The 21,261-nt window shown below is 41.3% G+C and overlaps 2 protein-coding genes across 4 annotated transcripts in view; both read right to left on the reverse strand.

The window, feature by feature from the left end:
- eng (endoglin) overlaps nt 1-3,040 on the reverse strand; it is a 51,010-nt gene extending 47,970 nt beyond the window's left edge. For both annotated transcript variants that reach the window (XR_010007652.1, XM_062988898.1), the window contains exons 1-2: nt 2,994-3,040; nt 324-586 (exon numbers count right to left, since the gene is read on the reverse strand). Coding sequence is in view for 1 of the 2 variants with exons in the window: in XM_062988898.1 (XP_062844968.1) it covers nt 324-384 (61 nt within the window). In the remaining variant the exon portion in view is untranslated. The remainder of the gene's footprint in view (nt 1-323; nt 587-2,993) is intronic.
- Nucleotides 3,041-8,933: 5,893 nt separating this feature from the next.
- Nucleotides 8,934-20,201, reverse strand: ak1 (adenylate kinase 1). Of its 2 annotated transcripts, XM_062988208.1 has the most exons (7): nt 20,109-20,201; nt 12,071-12,103; nt 10,679-10,714; nt 9,924-10,087; nt 9,711-9,827; nt 9,130-9,321; nt 8,934-9,019 (listed from the first exon to the last, which is right to left on the reverse strand). In XM_062988208.1, the coding sequence occupies exons 2-7, from the start codon at nt 12,075-12,077 to the stop codon at nt 8,951-8,953; spliced, it is 585 nt and encodes a 194-aa protein (XP_062844278.1). In that variant the 5' UTR covers nt 12,078-12,103; nt 20,109-20,201; the 3' UTR covers nt 8,934-8,950. The 2 variants fall into 2 exon arrangements, with proteins under 2 accessions (XP_062844278.1, XP_062844277.1); XM_062988207.1 differs by lacking the exons at nt 12,071-12,103; nt 20,109-20,201 and adding an exon at nt 10,876-10,945.
- Nucleotides 20,202-21,261: the final 1,060 nt, after the last annotated feature.

Here is a 21,261-nt window from a genome sequence, read left to right on the forward strand (position 1 = left end):
CTTGTTAAATACTTGCAGTTGTAAAACCAAAACTTTTATACAGCTTAATAAAAATATGGCTGTAGAAACACTAGATGCTGGATGGTAAATAAACCTCAAGGTTACCCTGTGTCTGAGTACGTTTCCTGTAGGTATCTGGTTTCCCACCCTCTCCCAAGAAATGTCAAATTTGATTTAACACGGGTTTGTTTATTACAACCCAAGGTTAGGTTTTATTATTATTATTATAATATAATTTCCCAGTGCAAACCGTTATGCTGCATCAGCAAAAGTTGTTTACTGTGTGAATTCTGCTTCTCGGAATGAAATTATGAAACTTTTACCTGAGTCTGCAGAAATGCCGAGGACCAACAACAAAGCCAAAAACCAGGCGAAGTTCTCCATCTCTGCTGTATCCACTCGGAGTGTGTGGCTCTGAAGCGTGTTCTGAAGCGTGTGCTCGGGTCTGAAGCGTATAGTTTCCTGCCTTGTAGCCTTCACCTGAGGACAGCACAGGTTCCAGCTCAGTAGCAGGACAGCAATGTGCGTGTGTAAAAGTGTGGCTGTATTTCAGGCGCTAATCACACCCGTCCGGCCTTGACGCTTCCTGGCAGGACAGAAAAGGAGGCGGCGTTAGGGGGGCAAATCCCGAGGGGCTCATTTTAACCAGTGACCATGGAAGATGCCTCTGTTTTCCAGTTTAGATTCCTCAGGCAACGGTCCAGTGAATCACAACATGCTACGAAAGTCTGACGAGGTTCAAATGACCAAGCATATAAGTATACTTATATAGTATAGTTTATTTAGATATAATAGTGTGTCACCACATGTTATACTACAGGTAACATACTTTTATACCCCCCCCCCCCCCCCCACACACACACACACACAGTCAGACAGTGAACAGCACAACTGTTGTTGAACAGTTGTGATGTTTGATTTATCCAGTGGAATGAAGTTGGAATTGATTTGGTTAATTTAATAAACAGATAATTCATGTACCTAAATGTGGAACAACATTCATCACTGGGTTGAACATGTCCTGCTGTGGTTTCTATATTTGATAAAGTTCTAAAGATGATGATTAGCATTTTTTGACAGAAATCATATATAAAAAATAATCTTGATCTCGTCGACCTGATCTCGATTTAGTCTTAACCCCCTTTAGACTCAGTCTTGGTTGTTTGTGGTCTTGACTACAACTCTACTCACAACTCAACGTATTTGTGAATCTTTCTATCTGTCACTTGTTGAATACAAACTGTAAAACCATTACTTTCTTTTTCACAGCTTTTTTGGAGTGTTGCAGGCATTAAATTCTAAATGTGTTTATAAAATACAATGATCAGATCAGTGAAAACACTGGAAATCTTTTTCTTCTATTATGGTCAGTTAAATAAAGATTTAAGAGAATTAACAAATCACAGACTATGTTTATTACATCTTACACAATGTCCCAACTTTTCTGGTGATGTGATTTGTGAATAAGTAAGTAAATGTTCTGTACTGTAGTGTCTGGGGCCCTGGATGTATTCCTGCTAGAACCTGAAGTCCTGACGAGGATGAAGCGGTTAGTGGGAATACATTTTTGAATATAGTTTTGAATATTTGAATATTATTACTATATTTTTTCTTAATTGTGCTATTTTTTGTTATTTAATAGCTTAATAAAATGTGTATTTTAAATCTCATGTTACATTTATACAGATTATGACCTGTATAATATTCTATCCCTGATTACTACTCTACTCTTACAAACACACATTCAAAATGATGTTGAAGCCTAAACATTAGAAAGAAAAATAAATCTATATGAAGTTGTGCTTACAAATAAACAACATACAATTATTCATTAGTGGTTTACAAATATGTACTAGGGTACTTTACTACATTAGTGAATAGTACTGTAAAATAGCACATCACTGCATGTTATCCTAATAACTGTTCATACTAATTCTGATATAACTGTGTAACTAACAGATCATGAAGCAGATTTAGACAGTGGTAGATCAGTGCTTAAGGTACTGGACTAGTGGCCACAGTTTGGCCCCTGATTAAGGCCCCTAACTCTCAATTGCTTCAGTCACAACTGTATGTCACTTTGAATAAAGGTATCTACTGAATGCCACTAATGTAAATGCTAACAGTAATAAACTATCATATATTTGCATACAATAGTAGGCAAGGTAAGTTTGTTTAAAGTGCTTTACATGAGGAAAAAAATAAAAGCATTTAAACATTTCTGAGATCTAGAACCTCAGAATGGCTTTTTGCAAACATTTAGTTACAATTAAATGACATTAAAACAAGAGAGATAAAGTGCTTTAAAAAATAAAGAACATAGTACCTTACTAAATAGTTTTATAAAATCATATACAACTGAATGTCACACTATTAGGCATATAATATCGAATAATATATAATATATAATCGAATAATATATAAAATAATGTTGAAAATATAATTACTACTTTCATTTATGTTAATTTATCTTTTATTGTAACAGCGAACACTTTTAATACAGTTTAAAATAAATAACGAAACACTGATAACTGTACAACTATAAAAATAAATAGAAAACTATAATAAAAAATAGTAAACATGTTTACAGATGCGAGAATTTTAAATTGTAATGCTGAATATGAATTAACACATTTAATATTTACAAATAAATTTATATTGTACCCAAACACTAAACAACATAACTAATGCGTACTACTTTTCTAAATAGTATGATAGAGCAGTATATCATCCAACACTATAAAAGTAGAGTACTATTTTAACATACTATCTAGTACGTTAGTATGCAGACCCTCGTAACCATGGCGACCGACAGCCGTTAAAAACGACCGTTAAAAAAACGTTATTTACCAACCCAGAGAAAACAGCCCAAAATGTGAATAAAGTTGTGTTTATGAAAAGCGAACAGGATAATATAAAACCTGTATATTTGTTACGGGTTAGTTAAGCTTGATTTAATCCAGAAACAGCTGAATTAAACTCATTAAACTCACCTTTATTACGAACTGAAGCCGCTCTGAGGAAAATCTGAGAGTTTGAGCTTCAGTCAGAAGAGTTGAAGCTCACGAGCCGCCGGTGTGAGGAAAGCCACGCCCACTTCATCTGAACTAAACGTGTGGTGATACAGAGCAGAACCACTAGAGGGAGCAAATGAGTAACAGCGTTCATTATGAATCAAAACCGTATTTAATTAGGGTGCACAAAACATGTTCTTACACCCTTATTTACATTTACTCGAGCTTTTGGCTTGTTTCCTAATTATTATTAGTTATAACTGACTCTATTTACCTATGTATGTTTTCAAAAAAGACGACACTGAGGGGAAGGGAAGTTTAGTAGCACAAGAACTGTAGCCTTGAAGGAGTTCAAGTGACTGGTGGCGTCAGACAGTTTGTATGTATGTGGTTTAACATCATGTTTTACACTTTGATTACATTCATGACAGAAACGGTAGTTACTGGTTACACAGGACTGAGAATAGTCCACCAACCAAAAATATCCAGCCAACAGCGCCCCGTGGGCAGCGTCCTGTGACCACTGATGAAGGTCTAGAAGATGACCAACTCAAACAGCAGCAATAGATGAGCGATCGTCTCTGACTTTACATCTACAAGGTGGACCGACTAGGTAGGAGTGTCTAACAGAGTGGACAGTGAGTGGACACGGTATTTAAAAACTCCAGCAGCACTGCTGTGTCTGATCCACTCATACCAGCACAACACACACTAACACACCACCACCATGTCAGTGTCACTGCAGTGCTGAGAATGATCCACCACCTAAATAATACCTGCTCTGTGGTGGTCCTGACCATTAAAGAACAGCATGAAAGGGGGTAACAAAGCACGCAGAGAAACAGCTGGACTACAGTCAGTAATTGTAGAACTACAAAGTGCTTCTATATGATAAAATGGACAGTGAGTGTAGAAACAAGGAGGTGGTTTTAATGTTATGGCTGATCGGTGTATAGTTATATTTCCTGATATTTATATTTATAGCTGCTGTATTGAGTTCCTCGAGATGAAAGTCAGGGTCAGAATAAACAGCAGGGTTGCAAAAATCTTGCTGTGACAGGCTGTGGTGAAGCAACAAGGCCGACATTTATAGAAGGTATAAAATTCCTAGTGGCGCCTCTGATGTGGCTCTTTGCATCACATCACTGAGGATCACACACTGCACACGGACCCTCACGCCTGTCTGGTAGCCTCTTGACCACTGCTAATGGCGGACAGCGTTGAAAGGCGCCGCAGACTCGCTTCCTGATTGAGACAGAGGAGAAAAAATAGGCCACAAAGGAGTGCTCATTTCCTTTCTCCTTTCTGTGACCTATAAATAATTCTACTTAGATGTACAGCATGTGTATGTTGACGTAGATGTAGGTCTTTAAGCAGGATTTAAATGCAAAAGTAAAGGGTTTTGGTTTGGATTTTATTGGGGTGTGTAGGGGGGTCAATGATGTTTTTTGATACTAATCTATAATAGAATTGTGAAATAATGATAATCATTTAAAATACTGGGAATAATAAGGAGCGAATGCAGACTGGCTGTGTCTTCTCCATCGCTATTGATCTGAAACACTGATGCGATGAAGCAAACCTCTCAGGCATTTCCTGTAGGTGCTCATGTTGTAGGTAGGTGGATAAACAACCCAGTGTGACTGAAGCGAGTCAGTCTGCACGTAGACGTCCCTCAGTGCGCAGTCAAACCTGCGGGGTTCAATAGCAGGAAACGAGCTGCTGTCGTGTGAGGACGCGCTTTCCATTGCTAACGCAAAAGCTGAAGTGCCGCCGTTTCCTCACGACCCTCGGCGGAGCCTCTGAAGGCCGCGAGCTGAAGAGACGTGTTCACGTGTTCAGGTGCTATTGAGTTCAGACATGCTGCCGTGGTCCTGGACGTGGTGCCGGAGCCTATAATTGGTGATCGTGTTCCTGTAAGGGCCCTGGGGACCAGCATCTTTGGAGACCACGACGTGTGGATGCACACGACCGCTATAAAAAAAAAACTCATGGTGTAGGGTCACAGTTGGATAATAATAGTTCCTTTTATTTATGAAAAGCCTTTGCTAGCAACAGTAGCAACGCCAGAATTAATGAGCATTTCGGGTCTATTCAGTGAGTCAAATCAACTGATTCAGCTCCCAAACGACTCCTTAGTGGCATTGCCAGGCTTTGTTTTTGTTCTTGCTGTTTGGATTTTCTTATTGAGCCAGGGTTAATGATATTTAGACAGTGGAACTTATCGGAAAAAAACACTATATACCCGAAAGTATTTGGACACTTGACCTTGAGCTTGTTGGTACTGGTATTAAAATAGAATGACCTCTATGTTATTTTTTCAGCTATAACAGCAGCTCTTCAAAAAAGTCTTCTTACAAGACTTTGAAATATGGAAATTTGTGCCCATTTAGTCAAAGGGTGAACGCATTTGTACGGCTAGGCGCTGATGTTGATGTTCCAGTTCATTTCAGAGCTGTTGAGTGGGGCTGAGGTCAAGGTTCTTCCCTTTTTTCCTTTATATAACTGAATTGCATGGTTGTATCTGAAGTGTAAACATGTATTTAGTAAATAGAATGGTTGTCCCAATACTTTTGTCTATTTAATGTATTACAGCTGTAACGGGCGCCTCGACCGGTCCACAGACAAGGAACCCTGTTTCAGACGTTGTCCTGCTCCATACAGACACACAGCCAATCGTGTGTCTGTGTAGGTGCCCGTCCGGCGGATAGCAGAGCTGAGATTCGACCTCCAGAGCTTGAGATCTCAGATCTAGCGTGTTTAACCTTGTGCCACCTGAGCGCCCGTTAGTTTATTCTTATATTTAATCACAATTACAATTGCGTCCATATCAAAACCAACAAGCAAAATTAAAAGACTAATGTTAAGACACCCCCACAGACCCACAGACAGCTCTGTCATACAACCCTGATTAAATCTAATAAACACTCTTACTGCTGTATTTACAAGCCCCACTCTCTTCTAAATAATGTTTATCAGTTAAAAAACACTGATGTTGTCACCACACTGCACTGATTTCCATCATCAGATGTCTGAGGCGCACATCCTGATCCTCTCCTGATCGCGACTTCTCCTTCCCTTTCCTCGTCGGGTCAGTACTTCTGGGAGGATGACCCGGATACCTGCTGCGAGGTGTTTTTCAGCCCTGCAGGAAGTCCCGGTGAGACTAACAAGCACGAGGAGCAGGAAGCCTGCAAACCTGTGATCATTTTTAACTGTTTCTGAACACCGGAGTGTCGCGCCGCCGTCCACACAGACATGTTTTAGTGTTTTAGCACTCGGTAGTAAACAGTCGCATCCTGAAGTCTTCCAGCTTTCTGTTATTTACAGCGTGTTCGAGTGAGTGATGGATGGACCGTCTGGCCTGACTGATGTTTACATGTGTTTTGTTTATTTAGGTTCTTTTGCATCATTCAGGTTCGGAGAGAGAACATTTTAGACAGGAAGTCACTGTTTTGTTTAGTCTTGTAAACCTGGAATGTCGCAGATTTTTCTGGTTTATGAGGTGATAAATGGTGCTGATGTTCCCATCAGGCTTCCTGTTTAGACCCCTTTGTCCACTAGATGCCAGTAAACAGTCATAAACTTTTATTCACATATTTATCTTTATAGGATGATCCTGGTATAGGAGAGGGTTTTTCAAACCCTGGAGCCAGAAAATGGCTTAAGAAATAAAAATAATAAGAAATAAAATAATTTCAACAGGTACATCTTTTTTTCTTTTTTTCTTTGAATTTGAACGTCATGTTTTACACTTTGGTTTAATGTCAAACAGTCATGGACAATTTAGTATCTCCAATTCAGATCACTTGCACGTCTTTGTACCCATGCAGACACGGGGAGAACATGCAAACTGCACACAGAAAAAACTCGGACCGCACCACCTGAAGATCGAACCCAAGACCTTCTACTTTACTTTACTTTACTTTTATTTAATTGTCACGTCATATTAACACAGGTGTTAAAGGTGAATGAAAATCTTGGGTGCATAGTCCCTCACAGTTTTAACACACACTTGCTTGGAGTCCACAGTGCTACCCACCGTGCCGCCCCAACAGGTACTTAAAAACGAATTAAACTTGTACACGAACGCCCCCTTGTGGAGGCTTTACGTTACGTCTTGACTGACTGATTGATTAATTGATTAAAAATAGTTTTTTTGTTTTGATTGATTGTAAACCAGTATGTTTTGTTTTGGGTTTCACTTTGATTCATTGTTTGTGCTACAAGAGTCGCAGTAAAAATCATGGACAAAACATGGGTCGCTTAAAAAACCCTTGGTCTGGGTGACATGTGGTCCTTAACAGAATCGACTCCTTTTACACAGTTTATCAACTTACTAAAATTGATTCATTTTATTGAACACTTCATTCAATCATGGATTCATTCTGACATTTACAGTTTTATTGCCAAACTCACAGATTCATTAGCACTTTTTTGAATTCATTCCAACATTCATGGATTCATTCAATCTACTGCGAACATCTGAACCTCACTGGATGTACTGAACTCTCCTTTCCAATAGATGGCGGCAAAGATTAATGCCAAACCCAGGTGTGAATACACGGTTTACCATGACAACTACATTTATGGTCCATGTGCTTTTAAGTTCAATGTACGTATTTTTGTTATCTTTAATTCAAGAGGTGTTGGTGTTGCGCAGATCCAAGGTCACAAGGACCAGGGTTCAATTCCTGCCTGAACTTACAGTCTGTGTGAAGTATCTCTGTGTCTGTGTTATTCATTTGTGAAACAGGTTTCCTGCGATCATTAAAAAACATGCCAGTAGTTGGTTTGGCTACTATTATCTGTAGGTGCGAGTGAGTAAACATGTCCAGTGTTACCACTAAAGGCTTCGGACACACTGTGGCACTGATCAGAATGAAGCAATTACAAGTGGATGAATTTCCCCTGTTACTCCTTCAGATTTTAGTAGTAGTAGATTTTAGGCAGTTTAAGTGTGATGTAGCATCTCTTAGTGACCTGGGTTCCATCTTCACCTCTGATAAGCATCTGGAAGGAGTTTGGCATGTTCTTTTAGCATCTAGATACTCAATTTTTCGTCGGAAACCTGGCTCCCATAAATTGCCTCTTCAATTCGACTAAGTAAAGTGAGAGTGTGTTGCATTAAATAGACTGACGTCCACCTTGTTCCCACCATTTCCAGGTAGAACCGGACCCACCACAACCCTGATCACAATGCACTGTTCATTAAAAATGAATGAATCCGCCTGTGTGATATTACTGAAGAACTGGGCGTAGTTTTGGGTGCACAGCAGGTCCGGGTGTCACACAAAAACAACCTGGTTGAGATCCTGGCTTTGTCTGTAAGGAGTTTTGCATGTTCTTCTCATGTCAGCCATGATTGATATGCAGCTGTTTACCTCGCAGCACTTGAAAACATGCCTGATGTTTGGCTGGCTGCTCTAAACTGGTCCTAGTTGGCGGATGAGATGCCCTGTAGTGCATCAGTGATTATGGTTTTAACATTGTGTTCTGAGTCTGAGTGAGACTTTCATTATTTGTTACACTGTATGGCCAAAAGTATTTGGACACTTGAGCATGACCTTGTTGGACACCCCATGTCTGTAGGAATTTGTGCCTATGTCAGAATATGACAGCAATTGTGCGGCTGATGTTGGTCAACGAAGGCTCAGCTGATGTTCTGGTTCATTCCAAAGCTTTTCAGGGTGGCTGAGGTCAGGACTCACAGACACACAGTCATGTTGGAATGGGACAGGACCTTCCTTAAACTGTCGCTACAAAGTTAGAAGCATAATTTCCTTTATATAACTGATTTATTACACCTGTTGTGGCTGAAACACATGAATTTAATAATCAGAACATACATGGACATACTTTGTGTATGTCCATCGTTTCATTTCCTTTGAAACAGAAAATAAAGACTCAAGACAAACGTTTGTTTCAGGATCTTTTTACTTGAGGTTATCGATGGCCTGGCAAACTTGTTTGAAAACTTCATCAACCTGAAGCTCGGAGTCGATCTAAAAGAAAGAGAAAACAAACCCCAGGTCAGTTAGCGTCCGGTTTCAGACCTCAGAGGGTCCAGTATTATATTATGTTTATACTTTTCGATGGCTTGCGTATCGCTCACCTTCCTGACGATGCCGCGGCTCTCGTAGAAGGCGATGACGGGCTCTGTTGCTTTGTAATAAAGGTCCAGACGTTTCTTGATGGTCTCCTCGTTATCGTCGGTACGGCCGCTGGTCTCTCCGCGCTTCAGCAGCCTCTTCACCATCGTCTCGGACTTGGCGTCAACGTAGAGGAGCAGAGCAGGAGCACCAATCTACAAATTCACACAGGTGTAATTGTAAATATGGTCAAAAGTGTGTGGACACCCTAATGATTTTGGTGATTCAGCTATACCCATCGCTAGGAGGAAAATAAAATACATATAACAAATTTTATGCATGGTGCTTGGGGGGTGTAGCTGTATATTACGCTAGCCCACCACTATCAGCAGGCCTGGCACCTACACAGACATGATTGGGTATATCTGTACAGGATGTATTCCTGCATTGCACCCAGGGTTTCCGGAAAAAACTGGACCTACTGCAACCCTGACCAGGATAAAGCAGTGGTAAAGACAAACAGAAAATAAAATGAAACACATTTTATGCTACTTTTAAAACTGTTAAAATAAGCACAAAGCATTTTCCTGGTTCCCCAACTCACCTTCTTCTCAAACTCCTCCCCCTGCTTGACCTCGCGAGGGTAGCCGTCGATCAGGTAGCCCTTGGACACGTCGGCCTTGGCGATCATGGCGTCTTTAATCATATCCAGCACTGTGTCCTACGGTGAAGAGACAAACTGCTTGTGAGCTAAGGTTCAGTACACTGTAAGTCTATTACAGGTTTAAAAGCAGGTTGAACGGTGGGTGCGTCTCACCAGAGGTACCAGCTCGCCCCTCTGCATGGTGGCCTGCAGCTCCTTCCCCCTCGCGGATCCGGACGCCACCTCGGCACGCAGCAGGTCTCCAGAGGACAGGTGAGTGTAGCCGTACTTGGCCACCACTTTCTCACACTGGGTGCCTTTGCCAGAGCCGGGGCCACCTGAAGGGCACAGAAGGGGTTCAGACAGAGGTGTTGGGAGGGGTGGGGAACCAATCTGAACTGAATAATACATTCATCCTGAGGGGGCAACTAAATCTATTATATATTTTCACACTATATTCACACTATATTAACACACTGAAGTGTGTTGCAACTTTCACCTGAAGTGTGTTGTCACTTCTTTATAGAATTAACAATGAAAGGCACCATAGCGTGATGTTTATATAGAAATTAAAAAGGTAAAAATAAATTATAACCACAAAAAAGCATTTTGTATATTAAACCAGACTGCTAAGAAATTACTGTCAGTAAAATTACCTTTTAAACTTTACTTTATTTACTTATTTGCTTTTATTTTGCCATTTAAAATTAATCACCATTGGCAGATAAATTCAAGTAATAGATATAACATCTTATTGAGTTTCATCCAACACAATTGTAACTGAATACAATGCAAGCAATCAAGAGTTGCAGATCTTGCTCAGGGGTCCAACAGTGGCAACTTGGCAGTAATGGTCACTATTCCAGTCCTTTAATCACTAAGCTATGGCTGTCAACATAATCACAGCTACAATATTAAAACACACTCACCCACAACAAAGATGATCTTGGCATCCTTAATTTTATCTGTAAAATAAAATTGTTAAGTCAGCAATCAACTTTAAAGTCTAAACATACCACGTCAACACACTACATTTCATTAGTCAGTAATTAATTAGTTTTGCATAGATGTATTATTACATATATTGTTTATAGACTTGATTTATAGACTTGATTTAGTAATTTACCATCAAGGTTTGCTGGATTGATCCGTTTTGAACAGCAGCCTCCCATGTTTCAGGTTTATAATCTGAACTAAATCTGAACTCAAAACAACTTTCATATCAAACTTCTACACGTCTCATAGCAACCGTTACTAACTACAGCTGTTCACTCATGTATTTAGGAATCGACTCCGATTCTGATTCCGAGAAGTATATCACTGTGCCTATAATTCAACTGAAATACGTAATACACTGTTATACCTTAAATTACTTATATGTATTTTCTCATATAAACTATGAAGTGTCCTGTGTGCTAAGAAGAATCAACAACACACAGAAGCAACCGATTCTGAAGCTTTGGAGTTGATTCTTAATTATTAATCCCTGACATCTAAGAATCGATTCTTTTATAATCGACTCCCAAATTGACAAGTTACATCAGAAGGAATCGAACATGTCAGTAAAGTACTAGTCTTTAAGTTTCTACATTTCCATTTCGACTCAGAAAACATATTATCCTGTATTCTGTAAAATCAAATAAGTTAAAATTAAATTAATTGTTTTGCTATGTAATGAACATTTAAATTCGACGGGTTGGAAGTTTTTTGTAGTCCAGTTTGATTAACTACATATACCAGAAGGACAGAGAGGGTCGCTTGGACAAATCAGATAAGGAGTTCTCATCCGGGAATTCGCCAAGTTTGTTACTCAACAAACTACTTAAAGAGGTAAATACGACGTTTTTAATTAAATTTATAATAAATTACTGTAACCCTAAAGCGTCTTATTTTAATCCAGTTACATAACGAAACGTCTACAAATGGCACCGTGCTAACTGTAAGGGCATTAACTGAATATTTAAACAATAATTTTTACGCGCTAACAGTAGCTGGACTGGAGAGCTCAGTGCTATTGGGATTTGTAGTTTTTTAAAACAATGCTTGTAGTTCTAAGTCATTTCTTTTAGATTAGAAATGTCCATAAAACAAAAGGTTCATAATGATTTATAAACACAAAATATAACTTAAAAGTCGATGTCAAACCCCTTGTTAATGGCTTTAATACACACAACTGCACGTTAACATTTGCAGTAATAGTAAATATGTAGCTGGTGAGATTATTTACTTTCTATTACTTAATATAAAGGTCTAGTGTTAAACAATCTTTTCTGACATAAATAATATTTAGATATTTTGTAATGTTAAAAGAGGTATATTACCTGCCATGGTGTTCTGTTATGTTATGAATATTCCTGTAGAAAAGGAAAAACAACAATAATTAGCCCATAAATGTTAAGTGGAAATACATTTTGGAACCCTGTAATTTACTTTGTATATTTAAAACTTTATATGTTCATTACTAAACACCCCCAAAAGTATCACACTAACAACATTCCACCGCTAATGAAGCCAGTCCCTTTATGACCTAGTCTGTACAAAAAACATGATGAGCTTCACAATGCTGACATTCATGGGATTTGAACTATCTTTGTATAAAAAGCTGATAATTAAAGATGTATACCTGGACCCAAACATAAAGCCAACGTATGTTTCTAGCCCACAACTGTAATACTAATAGCGCCATCTGTTGGACAATAATGTCCAGTGATTTCTGAGCATGGATGTGTAACTACTGTACAAAATTATACAACTGGCATTTTCACAGCACCGGTGTCTTCATGCCTGCTACCTAATTATTCAGCAGTGGTTTGATAAACCTTGAGTCAGGAGCCTTCCAAGCTCCTTTGAAACACTAGCTCTAAATATCATTAAAGCTTTCTGGGAAGTACTGGAATGCCGACTGTGCAGCCACCTCCATAACTGGAGCTCCATAACAATTCAGGATTAGTATGAGAGTTGTTTTGTCCATCTTTCTCTGCACATTGTACATTAGCCTTGTCGCTTCATTGCAAACCGAAAGCAACAAACTTTAGAGACTAAACATGTTGGTTGTTCAAATACATTTCACACTCAAACCCACAATGCAAACTAAGCACAGAAGAGGAACTTCACACAGACTGAATGTGTTTTTTATGTGGTGATGGTTTGCATAAGTGATTCAGTTAGATGGTGAAGAGATGCTCTTAATAAACTGAGGCCCATGTCCTTTATAGAGCTTGCTTTGTACACAGGGGCACAGTCATGCTGGAACCGGAAAGGACCTTTCCTAAACTGTTGCACCCAAGTTGGATGCATGTAATTTCTTAATACAGTGTAAGTGATTTATTCCACCTGGTAAGGATTGTTGTGGTTGAAATACATGAATTGGGGAGTCAGTACAACATAGAAACCAAAGAAAAAACATAATAAATTACATCGTGGCTTTAATACTTTTCTTATTACTGATAACAATGATGCATTTAAGTGCAGCTTTTTGGTTTATATGCTCATAACTATAAGCCGACTCCCTACAATCAAGTTGCAGATTGATATATGTATAATCAAGACCAGATCTAGTTGATTTGAATCTTATGTCAGAAGTCGCAAGTGGGAGCATTTTTTTTTAAAACAAACTTAATCATTTCTATTTTTTAAACCTAGTTTAGTTTGTAACGTAAGCTAAATAAACCCAGGCGAAATTTGCCTTTTCTTTCCTTTCGGCAGGTGTTGCTCATTAACCCATTCATTCATCTCCCACCTATTGCCTCATATTAGCTTGACACCAAACCACAATGTGACTGATCCCGTGACTGATCAGTTTTGAACAGTATCTCACCCAAAAACACGCGTTTGCACCTGAAATGTAAATCGTGTTCTTGCATTAGGACCCGATGGCTGTTATCTGTTCTGTTTATGGGATGGTTTTGGTGATGGTATTTGGGACTGGGTGTGTCGGGACAGCGGGTGTAATTAGATCCCTCAGCTCTCGTGTCTCCAGGCGTCGATCACGTGATCCGCACAAGACCGCGAGACGCGTGATCAGACGAGGGTAGTCGGACCAGTCTCGAACAACAAGAGTTAAACCGGTCCTCGAAACAGTCAACATTAGCTGATTGATGCTTAAGTTCCCGGATCTGTCATCGTTTAATCCACCTGTCATCGTTTAATCCACCAGAAGATTTCTGGGAATCTGTGACGGTTACAGATTTTGTTTCCTGATTAATGGAATTTAAAGCCACTCAATTTATTGATTTAAATCTGAGAAAGAATTAAAATACACTAAAGATTTTGGCAAGTCTAATCGTCCTCCTCACTGTGTGTACGGTCACTTCTGCAGCAGTTGTTTAGGAAAGCCGTGAGAATGAGTGTGTCCCAAATGCCACTCGCAAGTCACTGAGTCATGTAGTGTGAAGTTTTTCCATTGTAATTAATATCTACCAGACTTAAGTCAGCTCAGGAGGGCGTGTGAAGCTTTTTTTTTCACTCTTCACCTCGTACTGTTTGCAATAACAAGGTCGATTCCTTTAACTCTCAGTATTTGCTCGGTCAGGGTGGAGTGAAAGTCACCCCAGAAGCGACCTGATTTAGATCATTTACTCTGTAACGTGTGTAGATACTAGATACTTTAAAAATGTAATATAACGGTAAAATACTGTAGCACACCAGAGCTGACATCTCGAACTCGTGAAATCGAATCTCAGCTCCGCTACTGGCAGGCGCCTATATGGACAATGTTCAGCTTGTCTGTCTCTGCTGGAGGGAATTCCTCATAACTGCTGCAATTACGCCCTCTACTGACTGATTGAAGGCGTCTGCACAGAGACGAGGAATAATGGAAACTGGTGTTCTGCATGACTCTCCGTGCGAGAGACTGAGCCTCATATGAACCCTCCTCGTGCAGGTGAAGAGAAGCGGTCTGTACTGCACACGTGTCTGAGGGGGCATGTGTAAGTCACGGCTCTCCTCAGTCAGGAGTGGAGGTCTGCAGCAGTAGAGAGGAAGTGAAATAGAATCAGGTCATTGGATACGACTAGATTGGGAGGAAGACTGGGAAAATGCATAAAAGGAATATAATATAAACTCAACATATTAAAGAATATTGACCCAAGTTGGCAGTGCCAGTGCTAAAAAATGGTCACTAGATACAGGTAAGTTGTATCCATGGAAATGCCAGGTGGTCTTCCAGTATAGTTTATTTACCTGTTGGCAATTACATGTGTCCAGCTCACACCTCCGAAGTTGTCAGTGTTTTCCTAAATATAGCACATCTAATTCCAAGAGTCTGACTCCAATAAAAACATACTGTTATAAACGAGGTATCTGCTTATTACTACTAATTTATTTAAATCAAGATCTACTTCATTCATTCATGTATGTTTCCTCACACACACACACACACACACACACACACACACACACACTGCAGAGCTTCTGGAGCCGATTCAGAAAAGATCACATGTGATTTTGGTGATTTACGTGCTGTCCGGTGAGCACCGGCTCTTTTATAAATGTCACCCGGGCTCCTGAAACAGCACGAGCCCCAAGGGATCCCTGTCTGGCCAAGTATGGTGCCTGCTGTCAGCCGTTTTAGCATGGGCGGGTCACAGTGCACCATGAAACGTGTACGATGAGTGAGAACTTGCGCAACCATAAACATGTAACGCAGATGGCATGACTGGACATGTGCAGTTGATCCAGAAAGCATTCAGACCTCAGTTTGCCTGCTGTTCTGTTGTTAATTTGATTTTGCATTTACTTAATTTTAAAAACTGCAATCTCTTACTGTCAAAAGTATTCAGACGCTTTGCTATGATGCTCCAGATTGTGCTCCAGTGCATCCTGTTTGCTTTAATCATAACTGAGATGTGTCTAGGACAAAACTGGAAGCAGCCTGTGGTCATTTGATTTGATTGGGCGTAGTTTATAAAAGCTGACACCAGGGTCTATAATGGCCCATGATTTATACCGCATTGTCAGGATGAAAACCTTCTAAGCAACTGTCTGTGGATCCTCTGGATCAAATTACGATGAGACGGAGCTCAGCACAAGGATGGAAAAACGATATCCAAGGCTTTTAGCTTTCCCAGGACCACAGTGGCCTGGGCACAACCTTAAACCTATCTAAAGTGGGCATCCGGGCAAGAACAGAACGCCTTTCTTTGTCATATATACATATACATGTACACAATACAACACTTCTTTTTTTGCATATGCCAGCTTGTTTGGAAGGTGGGGTTAGAGCGCAGGGTCAGCCATCGTACGACGACCCTGGAGCCAAGAGGGTAAAGGGCTTTGCTCAAGGGTCCAACAGTGGCTGCATGGCAGAGCTTGGATTCAAACTCTCAAGAAGCGCCTTGGTGAAGGATGTAATAAATTAGAGATCTGTGGAGAGACCTAAAGAAGTGAATTTACAGACACTCACCATATGATCAGACAGAGTTTAAGTGGATGTGTTATGAAGTGTGGGATAAACCGCCTAAATCCAGGTATCCACAGCTTGTATAGAGCTTGTATCCAAAAAGACGTGCAGCTGTAATTGCTGTTTATAAAATACTGAATAAAGGGTCTGAATATTTTTGTTAATACAATATGAAGTTCATTTGTCTTAAAAAAAAAAAAAAAGCTGGATTTACTTCATTTACAGATGATTTGTTTGGGTTAAGGGGTAAAAATGCCAATTATATCCATTCAAAATCAAATCCACAACACACAAAGTGCGCAGAAGGTCTGAATACTTTCTTAATTCTGATTAATTCTAAAAAACTTATATACACTGTGTTCCAAATTATTATGCAAAAAGTGTTTAGGAGTGATAAGGTAAGAATTGTTTTGTTTGTCAGTTAAACTCATTGATGGTGATGTGTGTCAGGGCTCTTTATATCACTGAAAGCAATTGCAGACACCTGTGCTAATTAGTTTGGCAGGTGTGTCCAATTAAAGGCAAGACTACTTAAGAAGGCTGTCCCACATTATTAAGCAGCCTACATTTTCAGCCAAAATGGGAAAGAAAAAGGATGTGTCGGCTGCTGAGAAGCAACAAATTGTGGAGTGTTTAGGTCAAGGCATGACTACAATCAACATTGCCAAGACACTTCATCGTGATCATCGCACAATCAAGAAGTATGTAGCTGATTCAGAGCACACACGTGTGCGTGCTGATAAGGGAAAATTGAGGACTCTTTCCAACAGGCAATTACGTCAGGTTAAAGAGCAGCTGCAAAAATGCCTTGTCATAGCAGCAGACAAGTTTTTGAAACTACTGGTGCCTCCAACGTCCCCCGAACAACAAGATGCAGGGTCCTTCAGAGGCTTGCAGCTGTGCGTAAGCCATCCTGTCGACCTCCTCTATCCACTGCACACAAGCAGAAACGGCTCCAGTGGGCCAAACAATACATGAAGACTGACTTCAAAACTGTTTTGTTCACCGATGAGTGCCGTGCAACGCTCGATGGTCCAGATGGATGGAGTGGAGGATGGCTGGTTGATGGACACCCCATGCAAACAAGGCTACGGCGCCAACAAGGAGGAGGTGGAGTAATGTTTTGGGCTGGAATCATGGGGAGAGAGATTGTCGGCCCCTTTAGGATCCCTGAAGGGGTAAAGATGACCTCCATAATGTATGTGGAGTTTCTCAAACAGCACTTCCTGCCATGGTTCAAGAAGAAGAACCGTGCATTCCGCAGCAAGATCATTTTCATGCATGATAATGCACCGTCTCATGCTGCAAAGAACACATCTGCATCTCTGGCTGCTATGGGCATAAAAGGGGACAAACTTATGGTGTGGCCCCCATGCTCCCCTGACCTCAACCCCATTGAGAACCTCTGGAGCATCATCAAAAGGAGTGTCTATGATGGCGGGAGGCAGTTCACATCTAAGCAACAGCTCTGGGAGGGTATTCTGTCCTCATGCAAAACAATTGAAGCAGATACCATCCAAAACCTGACAAATTCAATGGACGAGAGAGTTCAGAAGCTCCTTTCGAACAAGGGGTCCTATGTGCAAATGTAACATCACCTAGAATAAAGTTTTGACTTGAAAACTGTTTGATTTCAGTTTGTAATAACCTGCTAATGCTTATAATTTCACAAATGACCATTTTTTTGTTCTTTATAAAAATGAAAAGGTTGAAAACTCTGCTGTGCATAATAATTTGGAACATGCATTTTGAGTGCATTTTGAGTGTTTTATTTTTTTTTAAATATACTGTTATCATTGGCAGTTTGTTCAAAAACCTTTCAATTGTACTCTAATAGTTGATGACTGGAAAATTACAATGACTGCAATTCATATAGGTAATTTTGGAAAATCTGAGAAAATATTATTTGCATAATAATTTGGAGTCTGGATGAAGTGGGGATGAGTTTTAATCATGTAGTCACAGAGAAAGGAGTTGTTCGCCTCTCTGAGAACACTTCACGTCGGACCGTAAGCCCTCCTCTCGTTCGGTTTCTCCTGCTTTAGACGTGAAGTACCGGGGTAACTCGAGCGCGGTGTCGGCATGGCTTGTACTGTCTTCTATTTAAAGCGGAGGTCAGCTCTGTCAGCAGTTTGGGGCTGGGGGGGCGTGAGAGGGTGTCCCGTCTCCGTCTCCTGCCGTTACTCTTAAGTCTCCCATGGTGAATGCGGTTCTCGTTCAGTATTTGTAGAACGACGGGCGGTAATGTTGTTTTAATATTACATCCTAAAGCACCGTGGTGTTTTGAACACGCTAAGTAGACTTTTTTGCTTTCAGTGATTGATTCGGTGTAGTGAAGTTTCATAATGGCATTTAGTTTTATAGCATGACCTCCGAAATCCCTGTTAGTGATTGATTGACTCCAACTGGTGACTTTTCAGTGACCATATAAATAGCACCAGTTTTAAGATGTAATCTAAGAACCAGTCCAAAAAAATTCTCGTCCTCAGTCAAGTGAGCGTTGCCAAGAGCCACCACCTTCCTAATTTTGTGTTGGTCCCAGCCCTGACCTGTCGAGGCATGGACTCCACTAGACCCCTGAAGGTGTGCTGTGGTATCTGGCACCAAGATGTCAGCAGCAGATCCTTTAACTCCTCTAAGTTGTGAGGTGGCGCCTCCATGGAACGGACTTGTTTGTCCAGCACGTCCCACAGACGCTCGATCGGATTGAGATCTGGGGAATTTGGAGGCCAAGTCAACACCTCAAACTGGTCGTTGTGCTCCTCAAACTGTTCCTGAAGCATTTTAGTTTTGTGGCAGGGCCCAAAGCATCACACTGCCTCCGCCGGCTTGCCTTCTGTGCTCCCTGGACTCAAATCATTAGGTTGTCATGCATTACTATTTGTGGTGATACTGGCATTTATGGAAGCACGTCATAGCTCTGATCAAACAGCGCTTGCAAAACAAAAGTCATATTTGAGGATCTATATTGTTTTGGTGCTGCTTTGTATTCAAATGTCCTGAGGTTTACGAGGACACATGGATTCATGGATGAAGTACCAGGAGATTGTAAACAGAATGAAACCATAATGAACAGCTGAAGAAGAAGCTGAAGAGAAGCTTAGAGACCAAGAGTATCTGGAAACTTGGACCTGGACCTGGATTCTTCAATCTTAAGCATTATAAGAGAAGTTTTGTTGCAGAGGGAAGTTGTACACAGTACTAAAACAATGCAGAGGTGCAGATAGCAATAACTGACTTTTGCTGATCGAGTGCTCTGTCAGTTATTGAAACAAGACCCTAATAGGACCTCAGTGAGTCTAAAGGACACTAATCTGTGGCTGAAATGCACTTTTACTTTTGTCCCTGAAGCGTATGCGGAGCCGAACACTTTTTACGACCTTTCCCAAGTTACTCGTCACTCATGCTGGTCGACTATAAAAAGCTTCCCTTCCGTCGCAGCTGTGCCTTCACGGCTACCCTCTACCCGACCCAGGTGCCCATTTGGCACGGCTCGGTGGTTTAATCTGTTACCGTGGCAACCGTGTACCAACCAGGCTGCTTCGAAAGCTTAACATCAGCGGCGAGAAGAAGGTTTGTTTACAGCTAGGAGTGACGAACGTGTTTGCATTCGACTCGAGTCGTCTCTGGGACAGAACGTACCGGTGTGAAAGGGGGTGGGAAGCGCCAGGCATTGTGCATAGTGTGTGACAGGAATCCTAATGCAAGCTGAGCCGGCGGTGCAGCACACACGAGTCTAAACTCCTGCGCTAACGCTTGTGCGTATCGCAAGTCTTCACTTGTCAAAACGGTTGCATGACTGATGCATGAGTTTCTCACGCATGCACGACCCTGCAGAAAACTGAGGTGACCTGACAGCATCCACACCGCACCGGCTCTACAGAAACAGCAAATAAACCTACAAGCCTCGTCCATCTTATCAAAATAAAGTCAGATCCTGCAGTGTCCTCCGTACTGACCTCTCTCTCAGAAGCTGGACGGTCGTCGGGTTCTGTCCTGGCCGCTCTCAGTGCGAGTGACGCTGCTGTAGACGCTGCTGCACACCGCCCCTCCCGGATCCTCTCACGGCTTAATATAGAAGAGCTCAGCCTCTCGCACGGCTTGCTGGGAACAAACAGGAGGTGGGTGGGGTGAGCTGCGCTCCCGCTGAAGGAAAGCGATATGTTTATCGGGGATGGAGGGAAGGGCAGGGTGTCGGCGCGGGTCGTGCAAATAAAAGCCGCGATTGTACCGTAGTGTATGCAAATGTGACGAGGGACGAGGAAGTGAGCGCTGAAAGAGCGAGAGACTCTGTATGTAAACAAGGAAGGCGAGGAGGGAGTGTTTTCTGTACGGAAGAACCCGAGGGAGGAGTGACGTTAAAGAATGAGCCTATGGGGGTTTGTGTCAGTCAGTTGTCAGGAAACCGTTGCTGCTAAAATAATCTATTTCAATCGCTGTCCAGTCGTGGTCAGTTGAATCTCTCTCTTATTGCTTATTGCCCTTGTATTCTTTTCACCTGCGCTGCCCCCCGTTCAGGCGACTCGACCGCTCACATGAGGAACCCCGTTTTAGCTGTCGTCCCTCCCCCTACAGACACACAGACTGGATTCCCCAGTAAGTAAGGTCATCGTTTTGGAATGTGTCTGTAGGAATTTTTGGCCATTCAGTCACATGAGCATTTTTGAGGTCTACTTCACACCAAACTCGTCAAACCACATCTTTATTTACTCTGCTTTGCGCTCCAGCTGAAAACAGAAGAGAGCCTAATTCCATCTGTGCTATCGGCCTGTCTAGCGTCTCGATTGATGATTGGTTACGTCTGGGGGGTGGTCAAAGCCTTGTGATGGATTGGTGCCCTGTCCTGGGTGTTCCTACCTCGTGTCCAGTGACCCACCACAACCCTGACCAGAAGAAAGATTCTCGAGAGTGCGTGCCTGCATCAGGAGTCGTATCAGTGTTCCTGCCGTCTTCATTCATTCATCATTCATTTATCCTTTGGTGGGGTAGTGGAAAAATCAGGTGCCACTCAGTGCACCTCAGGACAGAGCCAATCTACCTTCTGCATGTTTTGGTATGCTGGAGAAACCTATGATGACATGATAAACCCATCACAGATGGTGATTTAAAGTC

This window comes from Trichomycterus rosablanca, chromosome 26 (assembly GCF_030014385.1).
Source record: "Trichomycterus rosablanca isolate fTriRos1 chromosome 26, fTriRos1.hap1, whole genome shotgun sequence".
In the NCBI taxonomy this organism is placed as follows: Eukaryota; Metazoa; Chordata; class Actinopteri; order Siluriformes; family Trichomycteridae; genus Trichomycterus; species Trichomycterus rosablanca.

Coding starts and splice junctions, on each gene's coding strand:
- ak1 (XM_062988207.1), bottom strand. CDS start 10,921: ATGGGAGGCTGCTGTTCAAAACGGATCAATCCAGCAAACCTTGATG. Junction 10,715..10,875: donor CAATCCAGCAAACCTTGATG/GTAAATTACTAA, acceptor TTTATTTTACAG/ATAAAATTAAGGATGCCAAG. Junction 9,322..9,710: donor GGGAGGAGTTTGAGAAGAAG/GTGAGTTGGGGA, acceptor GTGAATTTGTAG/ATTGGTGCTCCTGCTCTGCT.